Source organism: Colletes latitarsis, chromosome 7 (assembly GCF_051014445.1).
Source record: "Colletes latitarsis isolate SP2378_abdomen chromosome 7, iyColLati1, whole genome shotgun sequence".
In the NCBI taxonomy this organism is placed as follows: domain Eukaryota; kingdom Metazoa; phylum Arthropoda; class Insecta; order Hymenoptera; family Colletidae; genus Colletes; species Colletes latitarsis.
The window spans coordinates 18,288,687-18,300,926 of record NC_135140.1 but is presented as its reverse complement, the minus strand read 5'-3'; the positions used below and the strand labels follow the sequence as shown (position 1 = coordinate 18,300,926).

The following is a 12,240-nucleotide window of genomic DNA, read 5'->3' as shown; positions in this document are numbered from 1 at the left end:
CAGATAAGTTATTTAAAGTTTCCACTTCTCTCCTTCTCCACGCAAACCGTGAATCGATTCTTCTTTCTCGTATTGGAAAATATAGAATTTCTCACATCGACGTGATCGTCACTGAAAGCGTTTCACCAAACGGCTCGTCGTCGTCGTTGATCGATAATTAATTTCCCTAGATAATTAATTTCCTAGAAAATTAATTATCCATCGATCAATTTGCTACGAATTTCTGCCTCAATGTTCATCGAAGTACAGCACATTTCCATTGCGTGGCGTATTTCGAATAGAAATCGTCGGTTTCGCGGTACGTGTCGCTCAATGGCTCGCGAAGCACTGCAACGATATTCTCGAAATGGAATTGCGACCCTGTATACAATCCCGATTATGAGACTTTGCGTAACCCCCTTATACAACGTGCTCGCGTGGACGGGCTGGGTCATGGACGTCGTTTCGTGTGTCCAAACTTAAAATAAAAAGCTCCCTGGCCGTACTTACGAAAATCGCTGTGACGATATCCCCGGGCGCGGCGAGTTTCTGAGGTTGTTTGATGCAATCTCCGAAATTCCGACCCCATTTCGGGGTGTCGTAGAGAACTGGCGGCACGAAGGTGAGCAGATTCTTCTCCCTGAGGTCAGGGGGCGTGGGTCCAGGATCAACGTGCGATTTCTGAAGCGATAAGAAATTTCCTGTCGATATAAAATCTCTATGTAGCGTTGGGAGCTGAAAAGAATGGCCCTGAAAGGAATGCGCGCTCCCATTGGCGGGAAAATTGGACGCAACCAGCGCCATCTCTCGGTGGGCGTTGAATTTAGACTCCAAGAACGGGTACTTACAAGAATGGCGGCCGTCACGAGCTCCTGGTATACTTTTAGGTAAATAGTGAGCGTGTGGGGCCCATAAATGGTGGATGCCCCCTCGTACCTCTGAATCTGAAAAGTTGCGATGATACGACTTATGTAATTATTGCGTTCTGCTCGAAAAATTGGGCAAACTTTTTCGTTTTATATAGTAACTACCACCGATGAGACTGTTAGCCATTTTAAATCAGCCTTTTAGAGTCGTATTTAATGAAGTTTTGAAAACTATTAAGTTTAGTACTAATCTAAAGGTTGTAGCAGTCTTAACATAATCTCAAAGAAAAATGCGTTTTTATTAATTGTAATAGTTAGAAAATGACTCAAACCCGCCGAAAGGATGTAAAACGAGGGGGGAGTAAGTGTAATTCACGATTTACTTGATACTCCTCCGGCGTGGTGATGTAATCGCTGTAACTATTGCAAAGACCGGCGACTATGACGGAGGTTTCGTCGTTGGACGCGTCGTTCATGACCGTGCTGATAGCCTGTCGCAATCTTCTTCCGGACATTGTTGTGAACTCTCCTGGCACACCGGCGATCACGACGTTCCCGATCAGCGCGACCTGTGTCGCGATGATTTTTGGCTGCCATTCGTACGGTAGAGTCATCTAAAAAATGTCCCCACATTTATACAGGATAAATTCAAAAATCACCACAATTTTCAAACGTGGAACTAAAACTCATGGTGTTCTCAACAAAGAATAGGATAATTCTCTGGAAAAAGGGGTCGTGGCTCTAGTGACCTTGACTTTGGGATACGTTGCAAAGGGGTAGGTACTGAAACAGCCTGTATAAATAAAATTGAGAATCTTTTAGTCATAAATGGCCACTCAGAATCCTCCCCCCTGCAACGTGTCGCAAGGTCAAGAGCACTTTTGAAGCTTATGGAAATCTGCGATCCTAGGGAATTTTTCCTAGGGATATTTACCCGTCCAGTGGCAAGCAAAATCGGTTTCGCGCCATGACACTCGATGTCCTCCGCCGTGGGGACGGCCAGTAAATTTCTAACAGCGTTCCACAGAGGATTCGCCGTGGTGGTGCCTTGCTCGAACGCGAAGGAGCCTGGTCCGTCGATCGTTCCCGCTGCAAAACTGTATCCCATGGCTGGCTGACAGCCATGAACCTGGGCAAATCGAGTAGAAATCGATGAACAAAACTGTCCCGCCGCAGACCCGTACGAGGGTCACATTTTAACTTAACTGTCTGGAAGTAACGACAGGGTATTCACGGGCTATCCAATTTTAATCTTTCCACGGTCGTTATCTTTGAATTTAGTGGTTGTTCAACCCTCCAGCCCTTCAACCCCGAAATTATCCAACGGTCGCAAGGGAAAAATATTTGTCTGGCAAATAATAAATTTATAAAAATAATTCGACGCTTCGAGGATTACTTCTTTCGTATTAACTGTCTTGTTCCAAAAAGTCGACCTTTTTTATCTGGGTCTGGAATCGAGGAATGCGTGTCGAAGGAAGTGAATAGCACGATGCAATAAGGTGTGAAAAGGATGATCTATCGAGCTGAATAATAACCACATATCGTGTGATCGACACTGCGAATACCTACTCAGTTTCAAAATCTGTGTGTTTGTGATATCCCGGAAACTCTTAACCAATTGATCGTAACAGTAAAATAACATAGAAAGATAAAATTAAGATTGCGTTTCGAAAAAGTTGAGGGCTCAACTAAATAATGAATAATAAAACTCACCTTTTCGGTCTTTTGCGTGGTATCGTTGTAGAATTCGGCCGTTTGTTCCGGCATGTTTACGTAGCGATGAACCACACGGAGGGGCCCGATCACTTCCTTGGCGTTCCCATCCTGCCACAGGCGCTGCAATCACCGGGCAACGAAACGTGAATATGGAATCGAGTCATAGCGGGAACAACGCAACGCTGTGTGTACACGACCCAGCCAGGCACGCACGAAACGCATATCCGCCTCTCTAAGGCTAGAAACCAATCCTCCGTGTTTCTGCTTTATGATGCTAATATCTACTCTCGAAACTGGAGAACGCTCTTCGCTGACCGCGTCACGGTTAAAGAGCAGGCGAGACGTATGTTAATCAGACCCCTATTCTTGCGCGGTTGTTCAACCGTGGAAAGTAGATGGCGCTTGTGACGGTGCAAATATTACCCCACAGCATTTACAGTGCAATTCTTATTAAGAATTATTAATTTCTATCTATTTAAACTATTTTATTGTAGAGTACACTTAATGGCAGTACTCTATTATAGAGCATACTTGGTTAGAGTACTCTATTATAGAGCACACTTGACTAGAGTACTCTATTATAGAGCACACTTGAATATAGTACTCTATCATAGATCACACTTGACTAGAGTACTTTATTATAGAGCACACTTGAATATAGTACTCTATTATAGAGCACACTTAGCTAGAGTACTCCATCATAGAGCACACTTATCTCTTTACAAAAATACATATTCTATCGTCCTACAAAATATCGTTAAAGTCGATTTGATACAGTTGGGTTCCTTTCTCTGTCAGATAGGAGTTTTAACTTTCTTGCTACGTGACAAAGGGGATGAAGATTAATGAATTGCGACCTGTCGCGTACGGATTTAGGGCTCTCGGGTCTCCAAAACGAGAAATGGATTATACCACTTCGTTTTTTACGGGGCCACGACTTTTTTCTACGTTTCTTATATTAATTTATCTATTCGCGACCAGAAAATCGAGGTAAATGGCCGGAATGGAGGAAATCTATAGCCAAGACTGACACCTATCGACCAAAATCGAACGTCCTGTCCCTTGACATTAATCGTCGACCATTTCCTCGATGCAATACCAACCCCCGTCATTGACGCGAATCGCCGCTATTAATAAAAGCTTCCTTGGTGCGGTGTTCTTGACCGCGCGCGATTGCAGCGCCGATCGTTCGGCCTCGCGCGCCACGCACTACCACGTTTCCATGCGCGCGACCGAGGGAAAGTGGCGGAAGGTAAGGTTGCGTGTGCACGAAGATGCGATCTCTGATAGAGAGCGACACGGCATGCATGGAACGAAGACATAGAGTCGCCGCGACAGACAGATGGAATAGGCCAGTGTTTCCCAAAGTAGGGAGGACTCGAGTCCTGGCGAGAGGAAACGCCTTACTGATCGGTTACAAGTTACGTCACTTCAAAGTCCCCTGATTTTGACTCCTGGTCCCCCATATCACTTGTTCTCATCTTCGAAAATACCTAGGGTGCATAGTGCACCTTTGAGAACGATTTTTGCAACTTGAGAGGCACATGCCTCGATTCATGCAACTCTTGTCTACAGTGGCGAAGGATGGCGACGAACGATGCAGTAGTACAGAGTTAAATTGTGCAAGCGACAGCTATTGCATTTGGAAGACATTCTAAGCAGGTAAACATGAATCTGATTGTTCGTGCAAACGTCTATCGTCTCGTTACAAGATACGACACGAGTCAGAGTATGAATTAGTGTTAATTGCTGTCAATAAAATGGCGTGCAACCTGACAATGGCGATCTTAGGCGGATACGCTGCAGTTCATAATTATTCAATCGAGCATATTTCTTTGACGTTGTCACATCATTGAAGGTGTGGATGATCAAAAGGACACTTGAGCTCTATGGGGCTGAACTTTATTCAATTTCATACTCAAACAATTGAAATTTGGAAAAAATTAAACGATAGAAAAATGTATATCAGCAGTACGAATCAATGTTTTTAGTGATTTAATTTCATGTTTATCAGTGACAAGAATTATTTAATTTATGTTAATAGCATGAGGATTGCTGTTGCAACGTCTGCTAAAAGGCATCGATCACTATGTCCAGCTATAGAGAAGCTCGTAAGTTAATGAATACCTTCGCGCTGCAGTTTGAAATATTGGTAATTGATCGAGAGCTACCATAAAGAGAATCTGCCAAAGGCAGGATTAATTTGAGCTGTCAACGTGGTAACAAAGCGAGATTGCAAGTCATTCATAAAAAAACTCCGAGTTAATTAAGTTGAATTTATAGGTATTCGAAAATTTATAATTTCATTCAAAAGTATTCCCTTTACAACCGTAAAAACTAATAATATAAAATTTTTCCCGCTTTCGAACGACAAAATCGTTAGTTTGCTTGAAAGCGGGGTAGGTAGCGAATTGTATCTTGAACCGAGGCACAGCTTCGCGTACAGTGTCCGACGAGGAAAGTATAACATGAGATATAACAATAGAACGCTACTTAAATATGAACAGTAAGGGATGTCCTAGTGACTCAAATCCGGGGTAAAAATGTTTGCTTGAAAGAGGGAAGAACCGTGTCTCGATCTCGTGATTTTCTCGTCGATGGATGCAAGCGCCAAATAAGTTTTCATCATAGGTCCGTCGTTAATTACGCGGTACGTATTTACACGCAGTGGTGCATCCATAATGAAGTGGGAGCTGACGAGTCCTTACGTTCACACGCGTTACGGTTATTACGGTAGTATGATTTAAGCCTTCCGTCGATCGACATTGAACCATTTACCGTTCACGGATTCTCCGTGCTGCGTTGAATCGAACAGTCACGGTCCTAGGAAAGATTGTTCGTTCATTCAACGAGGCAGAACCTCCGATGACCGAGCAATCCCACTTCTCGACGAGGGTCGTGGATGAAGTATTGATTCAAGGAACGCAAACAGTACGAATGTACGTCATCCATGGGAAGAAATTTAATCGAAGATGATTGGCAAACCGTGGAACGAGAGAGCACAGCAGAAACAGGTAGCACATAAATTTTCGTACTCCAATTTCGAGATAGCAACAGTCGAGTATCGGCTAAACGCCTTTCGCTACCGCGAGACGTGTGAAACCTCTGCCCAGCGTGATTCGCGAGGTCTCCCGGCGGAGAAAAAGTCCCCTGCAGTTGTTCGAGGAAGAAAACGACGTCGTCCTTGCGAGCGCCGAGCATGAATCGTGTCTCGTGATTCACAAAGTCTCGGTAGGGTGTGGCGTTTACTGGGAAGCAGCTTAGAATCAGCCTCCACCGGTTGCACTTTCCCACTCGATCAGCCGGATCGACTGTCGATGCGGTTTTCATCGGATGTATCGCGTGACGTCTCGACGATCCTTGCAAAGAGAGATAGAGAACACTTGGGTTGTTCGAATCGGCTCTACTACTCTTTCGACATTTTCATACGATCCCCTGTCCCACTATATCTCTTAGATACAGATTATCGTGCATAAGTTGTCATGCACAGGGTGTTCTGCGACGAATAGGGGATGATTCTATGCGCAAAAATGAAAAATAACATTTTTTATACGATCCAATTGCTTATAAATTCTAAATCAGACTTTAAATTCTGTGTAATTTAAAAAAAATGAAGATGTAGCTCTCAGCGCCATCTAGACACGTGGGCACAGAAAGCAATATGGCGGCGCGTCTATTACGTCGTCAGTTCGATACTTTGACACTTTAGTTTGAGAGAACTAAGAGGAATATTTGAGCAACGATACGTAATTTAGAATATGTAATGTTGAACCTAGGCTATCCTAAACTTATTATGGTAATTAAGAAGCTAAAGTTAGCGAAATATTTTGCCTGACAGTGGACGTATCGTCCACAATTTAGGGCCACCTATGTATGTCAACGCATGAAATGCTGACCTTCGACTACTTCGTCTAGTCCTGTTTCATCTGATCTCATTCAGCAGAAATTAACTCATAACAAATTGCCAGCGTCTGGATTGTAACGACGCACGTATACGACGCGTCGGGCTCGCGGGCAAAAGATTTTCATGCGCGGAAGCAGAATCGTGTCTCTCGAGATCCGAGATAAGCGACATAATGAGGCGAGATAGTAAGCGATTGCAAAGTCCTGCTTCAACATACGTGGGAACAGGAACGTGTAAACACGTGGATCGCCATGCCGGTTCGGCTCGTTCCATTTTTTCCTCGCTCACTCTATCTTGTCCTACCTGCCTCTGTTCGTACTGTGTCCTATCCTTCGATTCTGTGTCTCCTCATTCGCCCGCCTCGACAACACACGAGCGGTAATCGACCCTTGCTCATGGACTACGAGGTGTTCTTTCATCGTGGGATCAAATTGGCCGCGGCAATTAGAACTCCTTGGGGTAATCACGGCGGTGGCCGTACTGGGCTAACGTTTGACGCGTCCAAGTGGGAAATTAGACCACGATACCGAGGAATTATCAGGATAATTGACGTTCAAAGATGCAATCATTATAAGTACAAGTTCTATAGATATCATAGGTGTCCCAATAGAGGCTGCACGTACAGAAGCAATATAAATGTATAGATCTAGTCTCGGCAGGTTTATTCTATCGAGAAACTATCGTTATGCAACCTTAATAAATACTACAACTATAAAAGTAGCCTGCAATCACTATGAATTAAATTTTGACAGACTTTATAGAAGCTATAACAGTGGATTCAACCTTCAATAGATGCTATAAGGACAACTATCATAAATCACTATAAACGACACTTTGATAGAGCAGACACCACAACTATAAATTAAACTTGATAGAGGCCCCATTTATAGATGCAGTCGCTATAAATGTGACGACTATCAATAAAATCTTGATAGAGGCTGCATTTATAGAGACAATAATTATTGAACGACCTTTGATCGACGTTGCACTAAGACATTAAATATTAATTACAAATAACCAAGTGGAATAAGTTACTCTATTTCGTCTAGAGAATTATCACGATGGTGCAAACTGCTATTACTCGGAATTAAGATTATACACGACCTTTGACATCGTACAAACTTTCTTCGCCGCTTCTCTGTGTTTAGTCCATGCCCGACGGTCACGCCCACGTTTCATCAAGCGCCTGGTACACAGACGAGACGACCGCAAAAGGGAAGTAATCTTCAGAATCTCGTACATCTCAATTTTCTCCGCCATCCGTGAAACTAGCCCTGTCGCAACGCTCGATTTTAAGGTGCCCGCGCATGAATCACCCGGAAGTTGCGAGACTCGCGGATCGCCGGCTACGCAGGCCAACAAAATTGCTCGTAAATTCGGCGCGGCGAGGTCGGATCATCGAAGTTAAATCCCTCGTGGTTCCCGTTGCCCGTCGAATTTGCGCAACTATGGCCCCCTTTCGCTACCGTGACGTTTGCGTAACTCTTCAATTATGTTTTAATTAGATGCGAGAGGAACGTGCGTAACAATGTCCACTTTCCAGACTGTAGAAACCCGTAGTCACGATTTTAGAAGGAAGCGTCGTTTACTTACGTTTGATGCATAGGGGCTGCCGAACGTTCCTCGAGATTCGTCTCGACGAGGTGCACACCATCCCGAGGACTTTTACTTGGGTCCACTGGCGGCTGATGCGCCAGGAAACGACGACACGAGGTGGGGAAAAAGCAAATTGTAAAAGATCAGCTTCCTTCTGAGTTACGACACGGTTATTCAACCGAGGAAGTTTCACTCTCGTCTGCCCCGGAACACCGCGTGTGCGTGAAATCCAAATGCACTCGCGTTAACTATTCAGAGGCTCCGTCGTCCTACTGCTCCAGAATGACAAGCGCATCTGTTTCTTATTGATAGTTTCTAGCGATCAGGAAGGAGACTGGCTCGAAATTTCGTTTCTTTTCCCATCATCGACTATTACGCGTTGCTTCGAGTGGCCACAATATCTCCTTTCGTACCTGTTCAGAGGAACAAGTACTCCTTTCAGCTGTATCAAAATTTAACGGAGCACTGGTCAGTTTAGTGGGCTCAGGAGTGATGAGCGATTCGAATACTCTGCTTAGTAGCAGCTAATCCCTGTGGTTGAAGGGTTGGGAGACTCTGGGAAGACTTGGATAATAAAGGAAGGGCTAGTCCCAAGTCCAAAACCAAAAGTTAGAGGTGTAATAAGGAGTAGAACATGATGTCTTTGGACCTAGGAGGTTGGGACCCAGGCCTAACCCAAACCTAAGCTTTTGAGCTAGGTACTACTGAACACTATAGAGCTAAACTGACGCTAATTGTCTTTATGGTCGAAGGGCCAGGTCCCTGGGGAATGGTTTCAGACTCTGATATCAAGATTGACCTAAGGAAAAACGTTCTTAACCCTTTGGTGCATGACTCAAAGAGAGATGAGTGTACAGCTCCCGAATACCCAAGTGGTAGACCTGGTTGTGGTCTTCAGAGAAGTGACAGACCCACCATATTGGGGATTTGTCGACTGATGTCGGAAGAGAGGAATTTCGGGTGATAAAAATGGCCTCACTCGAGCAAGGCTCAGCCGCAACAAACGGTACGTGTATCGGGGTGTGCCAAGGATACGCTAAGACATTTCTTCCCCACGTTTTGCAGCCGGAGTTCTCACACGATTGTATTGAAATGCCGCTCGTAAACAATGAGTTGCATCACGCCTGTATCCGATTGACAGAGGCGTGACAGGAGGAGAGCAACCGAGAGAGAAGGAACAGGGGGAGAACCTTCGAACAGGGAGCCACACGATTAGGAAAAGAGATATGACTCTTGGCGCTGAAAATATCAATCCGACGGAAAACCTTTCCGTGAAAACTACCGCGGCGATCAGCGATGCGATAAAGGTGTTACATATGATGATTATGAGGTGCTTCAACCAACTATGCCTTGCAACTGTGAAAACGATGCAGATGTCCTCCACGGGTACTTTGACCCACGATGGATAAGCGTCTCTTATACAACCGATACAAATGCTATATTTCGTATACTGTATCCCACAATGGTGGAAATATAGAAACAAATTTAATTAATAAATTAACGATGTGCCAAAAATTTAATTTTAATTTGAAAAAAATGAAGAGCATTTTTGATATCGTGTTCTTATTGAAAATATAATTTTGATCCAGATTACTCACGGTGTGAGTGATTTAGAGTCCGCTGAAAGGAATCGTGGAAGAGTGTTGGGCCAGCCAGGTGCCGCTCAGAACCGGAAGTTGGCGGCGAGCAGTTAGACACGCCCCAAACCGTGGGAGTGTGTAGCCGTTTTCCGCGATCGTTCCTTCTGCCATTTCGACTACTTCGTATTAAACGTCGCCGCGATGACACGCGGTGAACGGGCGTAAACCGTGTTAGAGCATTACCGAGGTATCCCGTTCGCGTTGGCATTACGGTCACGAGTCAACCTTTCACGGTTTCACGGCTGTTAGAATCGTAACAGAGACGAGTTTCTGGGCCTCTTCCAGGTCCGAGGCAGCGCGTGCTTCGCGTAGTTAAAGCTTCTTTTAGAATCGGAAGGGAAATAACGGGGCTCGTTCGCGAAGTGCTTTCACTTCTCTCGAACGCTGTCGCGTGAAAAGTGTTGGTCAGTGAGACGGGAATATTGCATCGCGATTAGGCAACCTAACGCGAAATGAAATGTGTAATGCCAATAAAATTTAGAATCTGTAAACTTTATTACGAAATTCAGTATTAATTATTCCTGTTAATCATAGAAGCCCTAAACTGACGACTAAATTCCGGGACATGGTCGACGTGGATTTCGTTTAATCCTGCTCGCGCAAATTTCTCTACTACACGCTTGTCACCGTGATTTCGTTAACGAGGTGTGATGCAATCAACGGGGACAATAATGATTGCGACAAATATTATTATAGCAGGCGGATCCGATCGATTGTATCGCGAACAAAATAAATTTCGATGCTCTCGAAAATTCAAATCTCTTTTAAAAAATATAATGTTTCATAGATTCGACAGGACGGTGTAATTTTGAAACGACGAAAGGTGTTAACGGATTGCCTCTCGACGCTTTGCTCGCGGACTGGCTCGAGTAACAGGTACTCCTCTTTAATGACCCTTTCACGCCGTCTGACCACGGACACTATCTACTTCAACTGGCCGTAAAGTACGTCCTCGCTTCGACAAGGCCCTTCTTCGGGATCGAATCGCTTCTACAAGTTTTGCTTCGACGAAATAAGGAAAGAACGTTCGAAAGACCGTTTGTCCCCAAATGGGACCAGTCCAAGGTTTGGCGGCGTTATTATTATTAGGCGTTTTTACATCTGACCAGTCAGATCTGCGAAACGATTCCTCAAGGATTTGTTTCTTCAATGCGTCTGCGACACGCGAAGAAAAACCACTCGAAGTTACGAACGACGTACGACGTTAAATATCAAATAAGAGAACCGGTTGTCTTTCAGCTTCGATATTTTTATTCGAGAAACAGTGTCAAGCAGTCTCGACGATCAATTTTATTTACCTTTCGATCCTTTCGTTACGATTACGGTACAATTCGAGCAAAATTTAATAATCGAGCATTTCGACGAATTTTATTTTTGAAAAATTGATCGCTTTCCAAACAAATAACATTTTCCTTTGCAAGTTAAATCACTTTTTGGTCGTTCGACGATTCTAAAAAGACAGTGATTTAAGATCCAGGACATTTAATTTTACAAATAACTCACGTAGACGTTCGCGGTCGTTTCGAGCGTCGGAATTCAAAAGTCACGTGACCCGTGTGGCAACGTCACGTGACGAGGATGCGCAGTCGCATCTTTATGCAAACGTTTGATCGTCGTCCCGTGATATCCCTGCTACGTTTTAACGATATTTTTACCTCCAGTCATGAATTACTCTGCGAGTCGAGAATACCAAATCGTTTCTACGAATCTTATTTGAATCGTATCACTGTACATATCCTCCTTTGTCGGTCCACCGATTAATGGCGACGTCACACGGAAATCCATGGAAAAGTACTCGTTGAAAACGAAAGTTCGAAAGGAGAATCTTTGCGAAATCGTCGAATTTTCGTCACCTCGAAAGATATAGATTATAGTGTAGCAAACCGTCGGTGTAACAAAGGGTTCTGTGAAATCCAATCGCCGCCATTGTGAATAAGACGCGACTGCGTAATGGACGTTGAAAGAATAGGGCCTTCAATTTATCTTTTTAGGTTAATTATGTAAACGTCGACGCCCTCTGGTGCGAATAAATAGAACAAAAGCTGGCAAAGTTGTTGCTAAATCTTCTCAGAATTACTTTAGGGCGTATCCAACTATTTTTCAATTTTCTAATCAATTTTTCTTTTAATTTTTCTGCACGAGGCACTTAAAAATATTTGAAATATTCTTCCTGGATCGATAACAACTGGAATGTGAATTGATTCGATGAAATTGAGTTTGATAAAAAGGACGAATAAAAAAAAGAAAGGGAATGCAGAACGTTGAGTCCCGTTTTTCTATAATAGTCGCTCTTGACCTGGTTGGTCGCAATAAACGAGCGAAATCGTCGTTTTTGCATAACGTCCATGCGCGTCTCATAACGCGTGAGAGAACAGCGTCATTGGTTCAAGTGGACAAACGAGCTTTGTTGAATGTATTGTTGCGTCATTTGAGAGGAGTTAAGGAGGACCACGCCTTTGTAGGATTATTTTGCAATAACTCTAGGTTTCAAGGCCTAATTTATACCCTTAACCATAATCGATCACCCCCTTCTCATATT

At 43.9% G+C, this 12,240-nt stretch overlaps 1 protein-coding gene across 4 annotated transcripts in view; it reads right to left on the bottom strand.

The window, feature by feature from the left end:
* The window catches only part of Cdase (neutral ceramidase), a 35,745-nt gene that overhangs the window by 1,627 nt on the left and 21,878 nt on the right, over positions 1 to 12,240 (bottom strand). For all 4 annotated transcript variants that reach the window (XM_076768241.1, XM_076768238.1, XM_076768239.1 and 1 more), the window contains exons 8-12: positions 2,559 to 2,681; positions 1,780 to 1,974; positions 1,229 to 1,459; positions 828 to 923; positions 490 to 660 (exon numbers count right to left, since the gene is read on the bottom strand). In XM_076768241.1, coding sequence (XP_076624356.1) covers positions 490 to 660; positions 828 to 923; positions 1,229 to 1,459; positions 1,780 to 1,974; positions 2,559 to 2,681 — 816 coding nt within the window. The remainder of the gene's footprint in view (positions 1 to 489; positions 661 to 827; positions 924 to 1,228; positions 1,460 to 1,779; positions 1,975 to 2,558; positions 2,682 to 12,240) is intronic.